Genomic DNA, 22,042 nt, shown 5'->3' with positions numbered 1-22,042 from the left:
TTGCCTATTTGGAATTTTGATCACTTTTTGTAGAGCAGGGGTCTCCAACTCCGGTCCTGGAGAGCTACTATCCAGTAGGTTTTCTATCCTACCTGGCTGCTGATGAGCCACACCTGTTCCTGGTATTTACATGAGAACAGGTGTGACTCATCAGAAGCCAGGTAGGATTGAAAACCGACTGGATTGTAGCTCTCCAGGACCGGAGTTGGAGACACCTGTTGTAGAGATTTTTCTCTTAGATGTAGGTGCACCTAATGGTGGCCGCTGAGCGTGTTTGTAACAACATTCAGGAGGTCGGGTCCTCTAGAACAACCAGAAGCCCAGCTTCTACCACAGTGTTTCCCAATCCAGTCCACGTTTTTGTTCCCTCCCAGCTCCCAGCTCCCAGCCAATCAAGAACACAGAATACCTGGAACAGGTGCGCTGGGAGCTGAAAAGAAGCAAAAACATGGACTGTCCAGGGTTCCCCGAGGCCTGGGTTGAGAAACACTGTTCTACCATGTCCGAGGCTTGGGGTAGGGGGGGGGGGGGGCAGTCATAGAACATGATGTGCGTACCCTCACCCCACCCCCCCCTACACACAGAGTATAAAGTCTGCAAGTAGAACAGCAAAAAGCCAGCAGGTCAATTAAATTTATTTATTAGAACTGTTGATTTATGAAATAAAAACAGGATGTAGTTACATTTTGAAATACATGTACATGATGCTTTGGGGGCTGTTTACTTCATGAACAAGCATATGAGTTAAATGGTCCTGGTGTGATGCGATCTGGCACCAGAATAACTGAACAAAATGCTTTATAAAATGTCCATTTTTAAATGCAGAATTAGGTGATCGGTGGTCGTTGTTGACGCACCACAGCACGAAATGTGTCATTTAACCCATATATGAAATTGTGATATAGCAGGGGGCAGCTAATTCAGCGCCCGGGGAGCAGAACCTTGCTGGTCTGGGATTCAAACCAGCAATCTTTCAATTGCACTTCCCTAACCCTAACCCTAACCCTACCTCCTCCAAATATTCCCACCCACCAACTCAAGACATCAAAACAATACAGGATTATGCTGATAAGTAGATATTAAGAACTTTTCACAGTTTAAAATGACAGAATTATAAACATAAAAAGAACATAAGGGTGGACACAAGTAAAACATTCAATGTGTTCAGAAACCACTCCCTGATCATTAACAAATTGTGAAATATACAAGGTCAAAGCGCTTATTTTGTGCTGTGCTGGGCATCTGCGATTGACGTGCATTTCCGTGCCCTCGCGGCTATACAGATCTGCCAAGGACTCTGTACAAAAAAGGGCTTATGAGTGGGCATTGACAATGAGAGTCAAAGTTCATCCAAACATCTGTGTGTGCACATGCTGGTATTGCATACCAGCGTTCGTTGGGTACTGTTTTACAGCTGGTGAGGTACAGACATGCGACAGTCCAGCTGAGTCACTGAGTACCAGTGTGTGCGTCAGTAGTCCCGGACGTGGCCTTGGTTCAAACTGTACAGCAGCAGCGAGCTCTTCTGTCCCGGACCCCCCACCTCCTCGCGTCTCGTGGTCTCCTTGGAAACAATAACAGAGACGAGGCTCAGGAATAGAACGTACAGGTTGGGGAGATGCCTATTCACACAATAATGAAACAGTCATTATATTTATTAACGGTCAAGATTACATATAGATGTGGTCAAACATTCAGATTAGTTCTCAACAGATCGCTTGCAAAAAGCTTTCAATTTATTCCGAAAGATGATAAAATACTGAAATGTGGTTTACTTTTAAGGCAGTATAGTGATAGGCAATATATATCTCAGTATCGTCGGGGAAGTTGGCTGTAAGTTCAGCCACATGCGAGATGTCACCGCCAGAGGTGGAGATTTCAGATCCAGAGAGTACAAATCCAGGCCAGGATTTTGTTTCAACCAACTAGTTGAGTATAAAGAGTCACAGTCACAGAGGACTCAGCTGGTTGGTTGCAGACCTGCTGAGGCTGGGTTTGAACCGGCGACCTTCAATTTGATTTTACTCAATTTGATCTTTTAGCGATCTCTTATTAGCACTTCATAAAAACGTATACATTGATCATTCATATGTACGTGTATAAGAGTGTAAATGGGTTCTATAGCTGCCCTCATAGCTTATTCCGTGGATCTTTTTGCAGACTTCAGAAAGAATGAGGTCAGTCATTCCAGTGTCATGGAGTGCGAGATGATTCGCTGAATATCCTGTAATAAAGTGTGTCTGTGTCTGTAGTGTGACCACACCCTCCTTCTCCCCAAAACCGTATGACCGACTTGCGTGGGGCTGTAGCCCTCAGTCTGGAGCCGTCGTTTCTATCCTAACACCGACATGTAGGTACACAGGCTTAGCCCACTGAGCCACACGCTGCCATAAAATACTGGCTTTCATTCATTTAATCCACACAATTAGAACACAGAATTCTAACTATAAAGTTATCGCGAACAAAGCAGCACTGACATTTCAGATGTCAGTTTATCACACTCTGCTAGCTATACTACACCTTTCATGCAATCGGTGAGAAAGTCACAGAGACACAAGGTAGTTTTAATTGCGCACGTTATGCGGCGTAAGGCACAGGGCGCAGGCTTTACCCGCTGGTACTGGTGCACCACTGCCTCCTCCTGCTGCACACGGCGCAGTTCCAACGGGTCGGGCCGGCGACCTCCAGGTACTGTGTAGCTTGCGGGCCGGTCCGCACTGCAAATCTCACAGCCCGGCCGGGTGGGTCTGTTGATGAAGGTGCAGGAAGGACACGACCATCCTTCCTGTGGGACGGAGAACAAAGGAGACGCAGCTAGAGCAGGAGACGCAGCTAGAGCAGAGGTCATAGGACTGAATCCACCACTTACACTCCTAACCACCGATAAAGGGGTTCAGCAGAATATCTGGCTGTACAAATAAGCAAGACTTGCAGGCTATATGTGCTGGGAAAGACATGAGGCATCCGAGTGCAAATGCGGCATAAAACAATATTACAAAAGACACAATGGAATTCTAAAGTGGACAATTGTTTTTTAACATTGCCTTTTACACAAGCAGCAGCATCAACACAGTATTATGAACTAGTGTTTCCCAAAGTCCACGTTTTTGCTTCCTCTGAGCTCCCAGCGCACCTGTACCAGGTATTCGGTGTTCCTGATTGGCTGGGAGCTGGGAGGGAGCAAAACCGTGGACTATCCGGGGTTCCCCCGAGGACTGGGTTGGGAAGCACTGCTATAAACCATCTGCCCAAGTTACAGAGGTTCATAGCAGCCAGTTCTCTTAGGGCGCTTTTCCACCGCACAAAGTACGGTACCTGGTGCGGTGGAAAAAGGCCTTAGAAGACATTTACAGGGTAATATACAGGTACCTGTGAACTGGTTCTGGAACTCAAAGATTCATTCAAATGCAGCATGTCCAGGCTGAGATGATCTTGGAACTCTCCAACCGCCAGCCTCTGTGCCCCGCCCCCAGCACTGCCTGCACAGCCAATCACAAGAAAGCTGACCTTTTTATCCTTAACCGACACAAATTGCACGTCAATGGTTGTGCCCGTTATAGTGTAACTATGTGCGGTATTCAGCTCAGTGCGGTTCTGTCTGCTTCGTCGGTCTGTGTAACATGATACGCTTTTATTAAGCATGTGCCCAGGTGCTCACCAGCGCCCCCGTGGGACAGCCTCGAGGGCAGCGTACTGTAGCCCCTCCAGTCATGACTGGCAGGCCCGTTGCCAGGCGGCGCTGGCGTGAGCAGAGCACTCTCCTGGTCCTGTTGGCACATCTGCCGGGTCAGTCGTCCCTGCCGTGCCGACAGGAGATAGAGGAACGCAGTGTCGCCATCTTTCTGTATGCCGTAGGACGCCAGGGAGCGGGGCTCCGTGCACAGGCACTGCCCGATCACCCAGCGCTGCACCCGCGGGTGAAAGCCGTACTCCAGGAACACCTGGCAAAGACAAAGGCACTGACCAATCCCCATCGTCCTATCCTGAAGGGCACCCAACCAGATCCTTCCACCCTGAAGGGCACCCAACCACAACCTTCCACCCCAAAGGGCACCCAACCAGATCCTTCCACCCCGAAGGGCACCCAATCACATCCTCCCACCCCGAAGGGCACCCAACCACATCCTCCCACCCCGAAGGGCACCCAACCACATCCTCCCACCCCGAAGGGCACCCAACCAGATCCTCCCACCCCAAAGGGCACCCAATCACATCCTCCCACCCCGAAGGGCACCCAACCAGATCCTCCCACCCCGAAGGGCACCCAACCAGATCCTCCCACCCCGAAGGGCACCCAACCAGATCTTCCCACCCCGAAGGGCACCCAACCAGATCCTCCTACCCTGAAGGGCAACCAACCCACCACTGACTACCGAATACCCGGCAATTTTATTTATTTCTCCTTTTTATTTGTTTCATATCCTTCGTAAATAGTTGCACAGTCAATAGAGTGGTTCAGGATAAATTTCACTGCATGTTGTACCTGTATGACTGTGCATGTGACAATTAAAGGATCTTGAATCTTGACTAGCCTGCTTATGATCTGCCGATTGATCTACGCTTGTTACTGTTACACGGTCATTTCAATATGAAAAAGGAACACATACAGACCTGCTGCTTGAGCGACGCGATGGTCATATGGGGGAAGACCTTCACCGTGACACAACAAGACGAGGCGGCATCCTCCACCCCGACAGCCAAACTGCAACAGACACCGTTGATGAAGTGTGGTATGGATGTTAGAAGAATAGATAAGAACCTTGCTAAAACTAACCATACATTATGTAGAATACAGTAAAGCAGGGTTATAACTTAACGAAATTTCCATAAAATGAAATAAATTGATACAAAAATTAAATAAGAACTATAATAAAGAACTATACCGTTTCTGAAACTAACTGAATTAAAATAACGTTAAATACTTCCCATTACCGTTTTTAAATGATACTTAAAGTAATGATTTATCTGCAATGCATTTGAATAAAGAAATAGCCATCTGCACTACACTGTAACATTCTGTAGCAGCCAGCAAACTGCAACGTTCTGTCTATCCCTAGAAATAAACTACTAAAACCTAAAGAAAAACATAACAAAATAGATTTACATCTTTAAAATTAAAAATGTATCATTATGCTATAAATGGTTGTGTACATGAATCCCTTAATTTTGCGATAAGTAGTAACTTTAACCCAAAAAGGGTTAAATATCCCAAAAAAAATTAATTTCCAAAGGGTCCCCGGCTGATGACAGTTTTCAGCCAGATTCCGTAATGGCCTCCATTGAGTCAGAACACGTGTTCATATGAGCATATCTTACGTAGGTATCTGATTAGCTTGATAAGCTTAATAAGACAATATACTGATTAATACATCAAGTAACAGACAGGGGTTTACTTACCTCAAGCAATAAGATGACAAAGATGACAGTGTGTTTAATGAGTATGTTTAAATATGTTTTACCCTACCCCCCTCTCCTTCTGGCTCACCTGATCTCTGTATTTGGGTAGGTCTTTTCGGTGGGCTGGATCTTCAGCGCCACCTTGTGGCGAGCCAAGTTTATTGCGCACTGTGAAGCAGCTTGAGAGTCCCCCATCTCAACGGCCCGCAACAGTCCCTCACACAGCTCCTCTGCAAAAGCAGAGAGGAGGCAGGAATGTGAGGGCTGAAAAGCATGCTAGATATGGAGACAGCTGGGGCAGGGGGGGGGGGGTGACATACTAACCAATGCGGGGCACGGAAAGGAGGCCTCTTTGTTGGTCAGGCTGCTGCTGTGGCAGTCCTTCATCAGGAGGCAAGGGGGCGCTGTTTGCTACTGCAAGAAGGAGAGAGCTCCTGTCACAACTCTGCAATAAGGAACCCCAATTTCAACAAGATGCACTAGTCATGGGAACCAGGCCTGTACTCTGGGATTTGGAGGGCAGTAACGGAATGCGTCCAGTGCAAAGGTACAAAGCATTATTCATCAATGCGCACGAAAAACAGAACTGCCAAAGTAACATAAACATTATCAGCATAACATTTAACCTCTGCCAGGATCACTGCATCTACCCTAATACCGACCGTGACATACATAGTCTAAAAAGCAGGATTTAAAAAACAGATGTAAAGACATTTCTCCCCCCCCCAACAAGAATAGGACAAAGGAATAGAGCTGCAAAACAAATCGAAAAGCAGTGTTGGGACTGTTCATCTGTGGGATGCAAAAAAAACTTGTGAATCCGACCCACCTCTATGTGCTTCCCTCAGCGATGACATCACCACCGTGGCCCACTCCTGGGCCTCCCGCTCACACCGGAAGGTGAAGCTGATACGATCATTGGGGGGAGTGACCAAGTTCAGCTCGTGGCAGCAAGGGGACTTGACCTCGTATCGCACTGAGCGCAAATCAAACTCTGCAACGGACTGGGAGCAGACAGAGCGCACGGGTGTTTAGAGGAATGAAGTGCCTGGATCCTGCAAACCAGGGGTCTCCAACTCCGGTCCTGGAGAGCTACTATCCAGTAGGTTTTCTACCCTACCCAGCTTCTGATGAGCCACACCTGTTCCTGGTATTTACCTGAGAGCAGCTGTGGTTCATCAGAAGCCGGGTAGGACAGAAAACCGACTGGATAGTAGCTCTCCAGGACCGGAGTTGGAGACTCATGCTCTAAACATTCACGTGACTGATACTGACGGGGTCCCCCATAGTAACTGAATGCAATGACTGCATGTATCTACTGTCCGTAACTTCATCCCCAGCCATGGCTTCTGACAGAGAAAACATGCCGACACTATAGAATGAAGCGGATGTCATCTCTAATTACAGTTATTAATCGTCGGATGAATTAGGCCAGTGTTTCCTGCCCCAGTTCTCGGGAACCTGCAGACGGTCAACATTTCTGCTTCAGGATTTGGGAGGGAACAAAAACGTGGACTGTCTGTAGGTCCCCGGGGACTGGATTGGGAAACAATGAATTAGACATCTGGGGCCATACAATACGACAACTTTTTAAGTTAAATGAGCATGATTCCAGTCTTACACAATGAGTAGCCTAACATCTCCATTGATTAGGGGACCAAATCCTGCCCCCACTGTGTGTGGAGTTTGCATGTTCCTCACGCATCTCAAAGGTTTCCTCTGGGCACTCCGGTACCCCCCCCCCACAGTCCAAAGACACACCAACAGGCATCGACGTCTCCTATAGGACAACTGTGTGTTTACACACATGCCCTGACATTTCTAAATTACTTTATAGAACCTAAATATTTAAACCATGATGTAAATGCTTGATGCTGACATGTGGTGTTTTGTTCAAGAAGTAATAAATGAACATATTATTCCTCATTAGAAACTTCCATTCAGAACTAACCATATTACACCATGCAACTTGTAACCAGTAACCAGGACCCAAGGACACATATCTGGACCATTCTCCCATTGGAATGATTGTTTTAATTTGAAATACCGCAATCCATCCATTCATGTATAAAGATATTTTGGGAAAATATTTAGAATTCCACAGACAATAATGAGCAACAGCACTGTTTTGTGTGTGTTGGTACAGCTGGCGGAAACAAGTCTAAGAGAAGCTTATGCTGCTGCTGTTTATCTTACATTCAGTCTTGCTCATCATTTCAGTGAAATTGATTCTTAATAAAATGTTAAATAGAGAGTGTGTTTTCAGTGCAACACAGGGGACTTTATGACAAGTTACCCAGAATGTAAACTACTAACTTGTCTTTCCCACTAAAGACAGACTAATGGTACATAAGTTCTATTTGGCTATAGTATATTACAGGTTAAACTTTTTTTGTTTTATAAACGTCGCAATATTTAACACAATGTGATTTTCCCCCCTCAATATTTCACCCTAGCTTCAAGACTACTTTTAAAAATATCCTTTTGTAGCAACAAGTGATGCCTCATTTTGTATGGAAATAAATTAATGCGATAGCCTATAAGCCAGAGAAGTGTTAGGATTGTGTTAAAAATAGTCTCTTCACCCAGACTGCCCATGGCACAGAATATTAAACATTATTGTTACGGTACAGTTTCAATTCAATCCAAGAAATAAAAATTCTGACACATTTCACCTGTGTGTATATTGGAAGTGGAGTGGCGGAGAGATTAATCCAACATAATTCAAATAATGACAGGGGAAATTCGACTAGTAATTCTGCCTGAAACACCTGTCCCTTATAGTGACTCACACAGCATGGGGAGAACATGCAAACTCCCCACACACAGAGGGGGTGGGATTAAATCTTACAACCGTGGAGATGTGATGCCACAATGCTACCCACTGACCCAATTAAAAGTATAAGTTTAATTAAAATGTCATTCCTGTTCTTATCAAGTTCATACGCATCTGACTGGGTAATTTAGCCGGCATTCAACAAATTATGGATTTTTTTCCGAAATACTTAAGTATAAGAAGTTATTAATTGATTCACTTGGGCCAGAGAAAGATGCTGATGAGAATAACGCCAAGCGAGGGACACCGACTTGGCAGGTTTATCCTTAATGCATGAATTTCGGGTACTTGTTGAAATCTTACCCTGCACTGGCCACAGAATATTCCTCTTTATCGCCAAAAAAGTACCGACAAAACTGGCATAAGCTTGACACAGCTACATTTACCAGTATAGCAAGCGCCGACGTTTATAATGAGATGTGTGAGGCAGTGACACATGGCCATCGGACCGCCAGCAGGCTTACCGCGCTGCGACCAGCGCCTCCAGCGCCCTTCAGCGCCAGGCGGAACTGCCCCGCTCGCCCGGGGTCCATGCTCAGCTGCAGGCGCAGGGACTCGTCTCCAGCACCGGGAAGGCAGAGCGGGCGGATCCCCGAGTGACACACCGACACCTTCACAGACATCAGCACGGTGCTGCAGCCGGGCTGTGAGTAGGTAGACGCGGACGCCAGTACCGACGGGCTCTGGGCCGGAGGGGGATTGCGCGTCCACCCACCCGAGCTCAGCGCCATGTCGCTGGCCCTGCAGGCTGGGGACTTCACCCTCAGCTGCGCTGTCACTCCACTGGGGACCTCCGTCAACGTAGCTCGGCTGTCGATGCGCCGGTAAATGCAGTTTCATACCCTTTCCCTGCCGTCAGTGCAGGAGCGGCGGACGCAGCAAAACAGGAAATGCGTCCGTCCTGACGGCGCCTCACAGGAAACGCCGCCTCGGAAGAGAGGTTCCGACCTGCGGATGCGAGCGCGAGTGACCGGACGCCTGGGCAGGTCGACGCGGACCAAGTATGATACATACAGTTACCTTTGCTGTTTTCATACCAATATATCGGAGGGTATAAGTATATCACTTATGCAGTAGCAAATGTTACTGCATAAGTTCCCAATTGTGCTTGGGAAAGTAAACATATTCCTATTGACATCCTGACAAAATAAGATATACTTCAATCAGCTATAACATTAAAACCACCTACCTAATATTATGTAGGTCTCCATCGTGCTTCCAAAACTTGTCAAGGCATGAACTCTACAAGACCTCTGAAGGTGTCCTGTGGTATCTGGTGCTAAGACATTAGCATGCTATATCCTGGTGCTATAGTCCCCCCTATTCAAATCTGGCCCTCAATTCCAAATCCAGGCCTTGTTTTCAAGTCTCCCAGGTAGTTAGCTTAATAATTTCTGGCTCTAATTGGCCAGAGGCTTCACAACTGGCTCTCAGGTAAAGGAAAGCTGGAAAAACAGTAGTGTTCGGCCCTTGAGGACCGTGATTTGAATAGCCCTGCTTTAATTCCTGTAATTTGTAAGGTGAAGCCTCTATGGATCGGACTTGTTGGTCCAGCATGCTCTATCGGATTGAAATATGGGAAATTTGGAGGCCAAGTCAACAATTTGAACTTCTTTTCACTTTTCTTAAACCATTCCTGAACTATTTTTGCAGTGTGGTAGGGCACATTGCCCTGCTGAAATACCGTTGCCATAAAGGGGTGTACTTAGTGTTTAGGTAGGTGGTAGGTGTCAAAGTAACATCCACACAAATGCCAGGACCCAAGGTTTCCCAGCAGAACATTCCTCAGACCATCACACTGCATCTGCTGGCATCCCTTCTTTCCAAAGTGCATCCTGCCACCATCTCTTCTCCAGGTAAACGATGCACATGCATCTGGTGGTCCACGTGATGTAGCAGAAGACGTGATACGCCATACCACCTTCCATTGTTCCATGGTCTAGTTCTGACACTCACGTGCCCATTGTAGGCACCTCTGATGGTGGACAGGGGTCAGTATGGGCTACGCAGCCCCATACGCACCAAGCCGCGATACGCCATGTGTTTTGACACCTTTCTATCATAGCCAGCTTTAATTTTTTCAGCTCTCCTGTGGGACTAGACTAGAGGAGCGCCAAATGTGCATCAATGAACCAGAATAAAATCACAAACTGAAAGATGCTACTTGCCTAATAAAGGTTCCCTGCCATATTGCTCATCACAGTTGTTAAATACTAACCAGTGACTATCCAACCTAAGTCAAAAACCAGTCAACACTGCAAGTCTAATTTACACTAAAGGACAATTCTGATCATCCACTCAAGGTGTCTAGCCCATCAGGGCAGTGTGCTTATAAGTAGCATACAGACAATGTCCCTGTCAATCCCTTGGGGTCACCCCCATGATCTTCTTGTAAGATTCCATAAGGGATAAAGCCAAACCATTAATTTCCCCAAATTCATTACACCTGCTCCTTCATACGTCACAATCAAACGATCATTTTAACCACCGCGTTCCGTACCTTTACACGCTTCAAAAGTTTATAACCAGTTTTATTTGACCAAGAAGCTCTAACGCACATGGAGTAAAGCTTGGGTAGCTTTCACAGTGAGGTTTATGGACACCCAGCGCACTTCATCTCGCTCCTCGCTCCATCTTTATTAAGCTCTCGTTAACTTTTCCCAGTAAAAAATATTCTTTCACGGCAAAAAATAAAAATAAAAAATCTACAACTGCATACGATACGTACCAAACTAACGTGATAATGATACGTACGGGACGGACAAATCGGGCAGCATCGTAATATGTAGTGCCCTGCATGGATAGTGACATATTGCACAAAAACTAAAACAAAACTAAAAATTGAGACATTTAGAAAACACTAATAGAAAACGGTTGTTTAACTTTGTTTCGTGTATTCTTGTTCACGTGTGTGTATTTTAAACTTATTTTTGGAAATTAACCATCCTTTTCTGAGAACCGGACAAGTGTTACAACTGGCATTTGTAAAGGCGAGCAGTACCACATTCATGGGAAGATGAAGTCATGCAAATGAAGGTACCTCAAAATATCATACTTAACACACCTCCAATCATTTTTCGAAACATCTATGCAAGTCCCAGTTAAACTTAACAAATCAGTTAAATCGTGGTTTTTAGATACGCAGGACCAATGTGTGATTCTCCTTGCTGTCTAATATAACCTGTCCTGTCAGTCACAAAGTTAATTTGACTCAGTTGAATCAAAGCAGTTTCGATACCAGCAATGAACAGCAGGGAAGCGTGACGTGGCGCTTTCTGCCACCTAGTGGCAAATGCATGTAAACGCACGCTATCGTTCTGCCAATGACAGATATTCTAAAGAAATTCATTCATATTGTACCAGCCTTCATTGATTTTCGTGCTGTATATTTGTTCATAATTGTTTTATGTGTAAGAGGTTAACTTTCCTATATCTGGCAGTCCTTGATTGCTGGTAATAGGAAGTTTAGTATTGCTTAACACTCAGATTAAATGACTATGCAAAGACATACTGGTACTGTATTAGAGTGATTTAATATTTGGGATTCTATGAAATCACAATATCTGTGCACAAAAATTTGATCTTGATTTTTTTAACCTTGCAGAAATGTTTATCAAAACTTCATCACCAATAAACAAAAATAACACTGATAGTGTTTTTAGTTACTTCAGTAGAGATTTGTTTACTAATGACACTTTAAGCATTTAAAATGTCTTTATTAAGGATACTATTTTCTTTAAAAAAAAAAGGTTATGTTTCCTGTATTACGGAGTTTGTCTTTAAAGATGCAACAGTTTGAGAAAGGTAGTTCACAGTAATAAACATCACAATTATTACTTTTGAACAAAGGCTAATAGCCAGACCGCAGCTGTAGCAAATACAGCTATGACACCCTCCCCCCGCCCCACCCGTGAAATGGATACAGGCAAAGGTCATAATTTTAGACGTCTGTTGTGCCAGTTTATAAAGGGCATTACAGAGAGCTTACGTTTTCATGCTGTTTTTGGCTTCAGGTTTCCTGCTGCTTTGTAAGTTAGACATTAATGATACATTTGATTAGAAGTGCAGAAAGGACAAGTCAATTTTGTGGCCGGCTGTTTCGACAAACGTCAGCAAAGGCATTGACCTTGAAGGGGAAAAAAGGACTGGCAAAAATAAACATCTTCTTGTAATGTGAAATTATAGATAAATATAGATTTGTAAGCTTTTTATATTCTTCCTTGCTGGAGAGTCAAAGCTTTCCAGTGGCCCCCGAACATGGATTCATCTGCTTCTCATTTAGACTGCGCTGGACGCCGTCTCTGAGATCTACAACATCTAAACTTGGGGCTGTTTTAGAGGTTTCTTTGAAAGCAAAGTGTTTCACCTGGGCCAAACCATTCAAGCTAGGTTGATTTTGGTTTGTCTGTACTCTCAAAACTATTCCTATCAACTTGTTTTTTTTGACAATTTATTCTACGGTTTGAAGGTTTACCAGAGTTGCTCTTAGCTGTTTTGGTACTGTATCGTTTTTAACCTCTTTACTAAAATTACTGCGCTGTAATAAAAAGAGACTTTATTGAAAAGATATTTACATCGAAATCACAGTCAATGTTACGCTGTTGAAGAGTCTGCACTGATTCAGCACGGACAAACCCCTGCGTTGCTGTGATCTCATCCCCAGCATATTCCCACCACATTCCCAACTACCCCCCCACCGCAATAGCATACACCGCCACCTCCCCATCCTCCCCCCGACCAGCCCCGACACACCCTGCTCTCACTGGCTCTTCAGTCCATCTTGATGCTGCGGTAGATGTAGCGGATGAAGGTGAGGGAGGCGCAGAAGGAGACGGTGCCCAACATGAGGGAGAAGACCAGGGCCGTGAGCAGCGAGTAGCCGAAGAACTCGACGCTCTGCACGGCGCCGCTCATGCTGGAGCGGTTGCTGTAGTAGAATACCGAGTAGGCGAAGATGAAGAGGCCAGTGGAACCCGTGCTCAGCACGCTCCGCCACCACCAGCGGTAGTCCTCTCCGGACAGCAGGAAGTAGGTGAGCGCCACCGAGATGCAGGCGCCCACCGACAGCAGGATGGCGAAGACGCACAGCAGGATGCCGTAAAGGGTGTAGGACTCGCGGCCCCACACAGTCGCGAAGATGTAGTAGAGCTCCACCGAGATGGCGCTGGCAACCGGAAACAAAGGGGTGGGGATATCAGTACAGACGCTCCTCTACTTACGAACTTTCAACTTACGAACTTTCAACTTACGAACTTTCAACTTACGAACTTTCAACTTACGAACTTTCAGACATACGAACGAAGAGGACTGTAAGTCCAAATTGTGTTTGTTGGGCTCCCGTTTCCTGTCCGCAACATCAATTTTTTTTCCCTCTGCGCACCAATTCCGCCTAGTACGACTCCTGGCCGCTACTCCCGCCGCGCAGCAGCGTAGCGTGCGTACTCCCCGCATCCTAGTTCTTTGTACTTGAATATACCCTTAAAATGATGTTGAATAACGACTTACGAACATTTCAAGTTACGAGCAGCTGTTCGGAACGCATCTCGTTCATAAGTAGAGGAGCGTCTGTACTACTGCATGAACTAGGACACGATTCATTACTGCACAGGAGTCACTGGGTTCAGTAACATTATTATCACATGCACAGGAAAATTACCTGTGGTGTTAATTTATTAGTTGAATGTAGGGACACAATGAAATTGCAGGCATCCTATAGGAGGGGCCTAATGAAATTCACTAGGCCACGAGAAGCATGGACAGACGGACGGAAGGATTCCTGATTAAAATGAAGGCTGACCTTGGGGGGGGCGAAGCCAAGCTCACCTGAAGGGCAGGAAGCCCCCGATGGTCATGTGCACCGCCGTGTGCTTGTACCAGGGCTGCGCCGGGATCTGCCGCGGGATGTTGCGCGTGCGGCACGGCGCCTGGAAGGCGCCGGCCCCGTTCTTGCCCACGATGCCGCCGATGACGGTGAGCGGGAAGCCCACCAGCGCCCAGACGGCCAGCAGCAGCAGCACGGTGGAGGCGGGCAGGGCCTGGGTGGAGCCGCTGCACCAGTGCACGGAGTTCACCACGCTCCAGGTGAGGAAGAGCGGCGCTGGGCATTAAAGCCAACACAAAGCCAGCATCAATCCTCGGAAGCTGGCTACTCTCTCCCATCACCAGCACTCAAGGTCTCCAGAATTAGAATTAGCCGATTATTCTGTTCCCATATATTATCTTTACTTAATCCTATATTGCACTTTTACTGCTTTGTTTTGTTTTTGCACTGGTTGCCATATTGTCCTCCCCTCCCACAGCACAAGAATTCCCCTGTTCTTCCAAACACACGTGACAATGAAAGATGAACCTTAAAAATCGATTATTTAAATTTGTTGGTCACTTGTCAGGATAAAACAAGCATGTCTGACTGCTAAGGATCCTCGAAGGGCATTCTGGCACCTCGCCCAGGCCTCAGACGTACCCGAGAAGAGGGATGAGGTGAGGATGATGTTCCAGACCCATCGCTGCCCTTGAATCTGGGTGTAGAAGCGGCAGGAGCAGTACCCAGACACACAGCTGGTCAGGGCGTACAACACAATGGCCGCCGAGTTAATGGCGCCGTGCCGGTGCACGTTAAACATCCCGAATAATGCCATGATGATTATACCTGCGGTAGGCAGAAGAGCGTCAGAGGTTAATAGCACTGGATGTTCACAGTCAGAAGATTACAGATCTCATGGTGGCTTCAGCAGCTCTGCCTCAAACGAACGAGATTCTGAGCTTCCGAGAGAAAATGAAAAGTTCCTTCTCAGGTTTCCTGAGAAAAAGGTTTGGCTGCAGGAAATATCTGGAATTTATTGTTACTTTAAAAGGGAAGACAGTGACAAAAGAAAAGAAAAAAAACTCAGTTTAAGGTAGGGCTGGGCGATATGGACCAAAGCCACAACACCTGTATCTCAGTATTTTCTATGAAGTGAACTAAATATGTCATTTCTAGTTAAAACCACATGCGAGATTCCATGAATACTTTTATTGAAACAGTATGCAAAAACTGGCTTCCCTTCTCTGTTTGCAAATATGCAGCCATGACCATTCAGTACAGACATCTTCCTTATTGCAGACAGAAGGAATTTAAATGATGCCCATATCTGTGCTGCATGGATCCAATTAAGTAGCTTCAACATAAAACCCTTTCATTACACAATGTCTACCAACAGCATTTTTTATCATATTGCTCTTAAACAGATGGTGGATATTTATAAAGACAAAAAAATAAAATCTAAAACTTGTGCGGCAAATGGCTGTAAAAACATTGCATATGCTCTGTAAAGTATGGACTCTAAAGTATGAATTGTAAAGACCCTCATTTTAAGTTACTGCTCTTCGACAGAATAAAACAAATTTTGGAAATGTGAGCTGCTTGAGTCAATGTTTTAAAGCAAAATGAGCCAACGATTTGTCACGTTCTTCCCTGTGGGTGACTGGAGAGCTACTGTCCAGTAGGTTTTCTATCCTTCCCGGCTTCTGATGAGTCACACCTGTTCTCAGGTAAATACCAGGAGCAGGTGTGGCTCATCAGAAGCCAAGCAGGATAGAAAACCTACTGGATAGTAGCTCTCCAGGACAGGAGTTGGAGACCACTGATCTAGGTATTTATATGCAGGAAGACTTCAAATGGAAGATTAATGAAATTAGGAAGGTTACCGAAAACTGAGAATTCATAGTAGTAGTGCAGTGTGCGTTTAGCGTGATTAGTTTAATGACCCTGTGAATAGACATTGAGGAGGAGAGTGGTGGTAAGGTGTGGTCAGTACCTGTGGCCAGGGTGAGAAACTGAGCACCCACCCCTAGGACGGCACAGAGCAGGCTCTTGTAGGGGGGGAATCTAAAGACATCTGTGTGGATGATCTTCCAGCCATTGTCACTTTGGTCCAAGTCATCACAGCTGCCGTCCTCTTCCATGTTATACCTGTGAGAAGGACCAGGCAGGCAAAAAAAAAGTGTCAGCAAGCTCCATCTCCATTGCTGTTCTGTCATTCAGCCCCCCACTACAACCCCCCCCCCCAAACCCTCTGCTTGTCACCTGGCAAAATCATTCTTCAGCACCCTCATGAGGATGATGATGACAAACCCCAGCAGGAGCACCACCAGTACCAAAGAGTTGATGATGGACAACCAGTGGATCTCCAGGGTCTTTGGGAAGAAGAAATAGTCCCTGAGACGCTCCGCCCGCCTCTCGTGGGGGATGGTGCTCTCGAACCAGCGCACGCTGTATGTGTGGGTCACCGTCAGGCCCCCCGAGGCACCTGAAATGGACCCCACTCCAGTGCCCCCTTCCAGGGGCACAGGCTTCACGTCCTTCACGGACACGTTTGCGAAAATCACAGTTTCCCCGTTGTACTCGACATTGAAGTGCAGGTGCGTCCACAAGCCCACCTGAGTGGATAGTTAGAGGTGAAAGATCATGGTGAGAGAATGAGGGCGACTGCTGGACGGAGAGAGAGAAGGAAGCAGAATAAAACACGATCGAAAGGGGGAAACACCCCTGTGAACAGAGACACAAAGGGGTGACACTGGCAGAGACACAACAGTACAGACCTTATGGCTGTGAGGCAGGAAGCCACTTTCCTCCATGTAACCCACAAATCCCCAGATGGGAATCTCATCTAGGACAAACTCAAAATAATAGAGCTCTTCTATCGCCTCACGCAGCTGTTCGACCTGAGAGAGGTGGAGGGCAAGGACAAGGAATCAAAAACAGCAAAAACCAATTCCTCATCTTTCTGATGTCATTATCGATTGCCTCTCTATCCAGCCCTGCATCCCTGCTCTAGCCCTTAACCAGGTCAGGTCACGGAGGGGCTGCAACCTCTCCCAGGCAGCATTGGGCATGAGGTACCCCAAACACACACAGATCATCATACATGATGGGCAATTTAGAGACCATGATTAAGCTAACTGCACTTCTCTGGACTACAGGCAGAAATCTGTGGAGAACACTTGAACTCTACTGAGCTCTCAACTGTCTCTGCGTGGAAATAAATACTTTCATAAGAAATACATTAGTTCCCATTTCTGGAGTTACATTAATTTCAAATACACAGAAAGGTACAATAATAGAGAAATGGCAAAGCACCACATTTCTATAAGTAGAATCTTCTCAAAGCAGTTCCCATTGGTCCAGGCGAAGGAGAAAAGCTTCACCTCGGTTTCGCTGAGCGTCAGCTGACACAGCGTCCGCTTATCGACGTTCTCGAGGAAGCGGATGTCGTACATGGATTCCGCCATCCGATCTCCATCCAGCACCTCGCCCAAGCTCAGCGACTTGTGGCGTATCTGTCGGGGGGGGGGGGGGGGGCACAGCGATACTCAGGACTCCTCAGGATGCACGGGCTCACGCTTCATGCGGCTGCACGCTGGCTACTGACCTCTTTGGGCCTGCAGACTGGCAGGGTGTAGTAATGGTAGGTTTCCTGGGGGTTATGATAGGGGCCAACTTTGTTCACGTAGAGCGTCACGTGATCTCCGTTCTTGTACTTTATCACCCCTTCTGCACAGGGCAGTAGACTGAGAGCTACTATGCCCATTGCCAGGCCCTCTATGAAAATCTGCAGCCTTCCCTTCATGACAGCCCCTATCAACAACACACATAATCAGATCAACACGAGTTTTCATGGTACCAGACAATTAAACAACGACAATAGGAATTACTCAGAATTAGTCTGTTCACCTCCTGATGTACGTAAGCAATAAACAGTTAATCTCCCCAAACAATCAATATGTATAGTTCTTTATTTATTCAGTACCAAGTAGCCGGTTGTATTTATCAGTCCCACAACACTCGTTGATTATAAACATATAATCAGAGTCATGAGGAGGGAAAAAAACATCCTGTAGAAGGCTTAAAGTGTCCAACATCTCGGGCAATGGAGAAATTTGTTTTTCTATCCGTGTGCTAACTCACTATAGTGCCTGAAACCGGACCTTATTGTTATCAACAGTGGGCCTTGATTTTTAAAGTTTATTTGAAAACAACCGATATCACAGCAGTCCAAAAATACGAGCCTGAGAAAAAGAATCAAGGCCACGATGATCAAACCAAGCTTGCCTTCAACTTCCAGCAAGAAAAAAGACCAACTTTGTCATATTCTAAAACAGTGAGCTGAAACATAATTCCGTATATCTCAAGAATGCGTTTTCCAACGAAAGTCTTTAATTAAAACGATCCCATCGTCCCTAAGGCCAAAGCATGTGATGTATCTGTTCAAACTGTTTTTTTCCCCCAAGAAAAACTACTTTAAAACCATAAACTACAGATAAACATAAAGCTCCGACAATCGTGTCCGCTCTGAAATCAGCGTCTAAATACATTTAAAATCTTTGCAAGATAAAGCATCAAGAACATGCAGAATCAGTGCTGCAATTCATCAGCCAGTGGTTGTTACTCTGTTTTAGGATCACAGTGGAAACGGCAGCATCGGACAGGTAATGAGAATGCAACATGACAGGTCTGGCTGTAAAACAGAATGCAACAAAACCTCTCTTTGGCAGCCGACCAAATGCAGATATTGTCAGGAAAACGTTCGAACGTGTCAAAAGCTACCATCAAGACATGCAACGTTTACAGCTATGGATTTTTCTTCTATTTGGCAAACAGTCGGTTACAGTACCGCAGTTTCCTACAGTGTCACACTGATATCTTGCTCGCCGGTGATGTGGATCCGAGGCCCGGAAAGATTCGCGCACAAACCGCGCAGCGATCCCCCCCACCGGGGTCAGCTCGGCCTCAAAACAGATGTTCCGCAGCACCTCGCCGGTTAATTAAATGCATTTATTTATCTAGGACGCGGCGCTAATTTCCCGATTATTGTTATTATTATTTTAGCAGTCGCATTCGGACAACCGCCGATACACGTCATCGGGAAGAGCACATTGCGCCTCGCTTTTCCGGGGTGGGCGGAGCCTCTCGGGTGTGACGTAGACGCGCCGCTGACCACGCCTCCCCGCCGCTTTTTCACTTTAGTGCAAATCCCCTGTGGTATTTTAATTTCTTAGTAGGTATTATAATGTATTATAATGTTATTTAATCTAACAGAAGTCTCAGAGCTGCCTTTAAACGTTCAAAATAAGTATAGTCTTTGTTAAGGTTTTAAAATTATATATTAAAATCAGATATATGTTGACTTACCTTTTATTTCTTTGATTTTTTTTTTTAACCGAAATAGTATTAATAATGTACTGAGTAAAATTATTTTTTAACCATCAGTGTTGCCAAATCTCACGCAACTTTCGTGACACTCACGCTTTCAGACTTAAAAAAAAAATCTTACGGCAAATCTGTATTATTACATCAAAAACCTAAAATCAGCTGCATATCGCAGTTTGCAAACCCTACAGACCATTTGCAACGTAATAAAACTGTTGCATACATGTAAATGCGTGATCATGTGTGCGCTGACTTGTCTCGATTGAGTGAAGTTGGCAATCCTGCATAATGGCGCCGTGGGCTTAGGGTTTTACACACTGAGTTTAATGTGTTTCTGGTTTGTGTGCCTGTGTGTGGATTAGGTTTATATTACATTGTGGGCACCAAATGTCACGCACAATGTAATAAAAGCCTGTTTTTTTGGCATTTGGGGACCATTTTTCAGGTCCCCACAAAGATCTGTGAATGCAATCAAAAAACTAAAAATGCCAAAAGTCTCATATTTTGTTTGGTTACTTATGGTTAAGGTTAGGGCTGGGTAGGAGTTAAGCTCGTCATGTTGTGATTAGTGTTTTCCCCATAGAAATGAATTGGGAATCCCCACAAAAATATAATTACAAACCTGTGTGTGTGTGTTTGCTTGCCTTACCTTACCAGGAAGTAGAATCCTCTTTCAGGTCAAAATATTGCTTCCAGTAGGCCTATACCTCTCATACCAGCATCTGGTTTTTAGCAGTTTTTTCTTCCACACATACGTGTCCTCCTTTTAATTGCATGTGTTCACTTCCAAAGAGATGTTTCAGAGATAAAGCACCTCTTGAAAGTCATTTGTGCTGTTGTCCAGGAAACACTGTCCCCACAAGAGAGGCAGGCGTACTTACACCAATCTTAGACACTCTCTCCTGCTCGGTCGTTCGCTCTCCTTCATCATATATCAACTCACCTGTTTTTTTGCCGCAGTCTCCTTTCAGGCTTTCTTTGATGGAGAAGAAATTTATTTATAAAGCGCCTTTCACAGACAGTCACAAAGCATTGCACATAATAAAAAAAACATTAAAAGACAGCAAACAAGATTAAATACGTAACCTAGCACTCCAATGGACAGTAAGCACTAAAAATGAAATGGCTACCCACAGGCCTGACAACAAATATGCCTGCATGTGGTTTTGAAGACATCAAAAGTGCCAGCAGCCCGCAAAGCAGGAAGAAGGTTGTTCCACCATCTCAGTGCAACAGCCTGGAGGGCATGATCCACATGTGTCTTTAGCCTTGTACGAGGAACAATAAGAAGGTCCTGGTGAGATGACGTAAGTCACTGACTTATGGTATGTTGGTGTAGAAGATGAGAAATATACTGAGGGGTTTGACCATGCAGGACCCTTTGAGTGAGGACTAAAACTTCCTAAATTGTAGCGGAAGCCAATGAGAAAATAAAATCGGGGTGATATGAGGCCACCTACTGGAACAGGTTAACAGTCCAGAAGCAGCATTTAGAATTGACTGAAAATGTACAGTAGCAGTGAGGTCTTTTTATAAACACTCGAACAGATAATTACAATAATCCAAATGTGACACAATAAAGGCACGAACCAACATCTCCATTTGAGCCATTGGCCACTATTGTTCTTAATTTTGCAAAAACAGGAGCGAGAAAGGGACCTAACACAAGAATCCAAATTCAGGAACTGATTGAATGTAACACACAGGATCTGGGCACAAGTTTGAAAATTAAGAGAGAGCACAACCTGAGACTAATCTCTGCATATGTCAGGTGAAGCATTAACTAAAATATCAGTTTTACTAGAGTTAAGCTGTACATAGGTGGCTGTCAGCCATTTGCTAATTTCACACAGGTACTCAACTAAGACAGATTCTCTTCTCACCATATCTTATAGATTTTTATGAAATTCATGAAAAATGTTCCCACAGGGTAAACAGTTACAGGATTTTATCACATTTGGTCCCCACAATGTAATGTAGAATCCCCCCACAAACACACACACTCACATTACAAATAATTTGAGATGCCAATTAACCTAACTGCAGGTGTTTGGACTGCAGGAGGAAGCCCACATGATACAGGGAGGCAATCTCACACACACAGTGGAAGTGGAGAAGCCCAGCACTTTTAACTAAATATTATTGCAGTTACAATGCACTGCTTTTTACCTAAAACCTGTTATGACATGTCAGCAATCAGAATGACTGACTCATCATTCAGCAATCAAACCACCTGCATATGCTGGCTATTTAATTGATCATTACTGGTGAAATTTAAATCTATGGTCCTCCTTGTTTAGCTTTTTTGCTTTTCTATATTAATATTAAAAAAATGTTTTGTATAGATGCACTGGAAAAAAAATCTCTGCAGGTATTCCATCAGTAGTGTTGTGAGTCATTGCAAAATAATTCCAGCCAAGCTGTGCATCATAAATCAGCTTTGTGGGACTGTAAAGAAGCACACAGAGGTTATGGGTAACAGACTTGCACAAGGAAATCCCAACTCATTTCCCATAGAAACTGTTAGGCAATTCAGAATCTTATATAATCTATATTGTATATGTGGATTACATGTATGTGTCATACAGCAATGCCAATTTAATACCATACCATTATATTTC

At 45.1% G+C, this 22,042-nt stretch overlaps 2 protein-coding genes across 3 annotated transcripts; both read right to left on the bottom strand.

The window, feature by feature from the left end:
- Positions 1–624: 624 nt before the first annotated feature.
- Positions 625–9,155, bottom strand: LOC111835617 (ranBP-type and C3HC4-type zinc finger-containing protein 1). The gene is made up of 9 exons (XM_023796119.2): positions 8,698–9,155; positions 6,227–6,401; positions 5,722–5,811; positions 5,486–5,627; positions 4,612–4,702; positions 3,659–3,941; positions 3,370–3,479; positions 2,612–2,785; positions 625–1,564 (listed from the first exon to the last, which is right to left on the bottom strand). The coding sequence occupies exons 1-9, from the start codon at positions 8,962–8,964 to the stop codon at positions 1,472–1,474; spliced, it is 1,425 nt and encodes a 474-aa protein (XP_023651887.2). The 5' UTR covers positions 8,965–9,155; the 3' UTR covers positions 625–1,471.
- A 2,592-nt stretch (positions 9,156–11,747) lies between these two features.
- tm9sf1 (transmembrane 9 superfamily member 1) lies at positions 11,748–19,173 on the bottom strand. 2 transcript variants are annotated; one of them, XM_023796108.2, is made up of 9 exons: positions 18,886–19,173; positions 17,644–17,849; positions 17,420–17,551; positions 16,814–16,936; positions 16,299–16,651; positions 16,030–16,184; positions 14,697–14,882; positions 14,057–14,330; positions 11,748–13,397 (listed from the first exon to the last, which is right to left on the bottom strand). In XM_023796108.2, exons 2-9 carry the CDS (start codon positions 17,839–17,841, stop codon positions 13,004–13,006), a joined length of 1,815 nt encoding a protein of 604 aa, XP_023651876.1. In that variant the 5' UTR covers positions 17,842–17,849; positions 18,886–19,173; the 3' UTR covers positions 11,748–13,003. The 2 variants fall into 2 exon arrangements, with proteins under 2 accessions (XP_023651876.1, XP_072566923.1); XM_072710822.1 differs by lacking the exon at positions 18,886–19,173 and adding an exon at positions 18,754–18,872.
- Positions 19,174–22,042: the final 2,869 nt, after the last annotated feature.

This window comes from Paramormyrops kingsleyae, chromosome 4 (genome assembly GCF_048594095.1).
Source record: "Paramormyrops kingsleyae isolate MSU_618 chromosome 4, PKINGS_0.4, whole genome shotgun sequence".
NCBI lineage: Eukaryota > Metazoa > Chordata > Actinopteri > Osteoglossiformes > Mormyridae > Paramormyrops > Paramormyrops kingsleyae.
The sequence above is the reverse complement of the archived record's forward strand: the minus strand, read 5'-3'. Positions and strand labels throughout refer to the sequence as shown.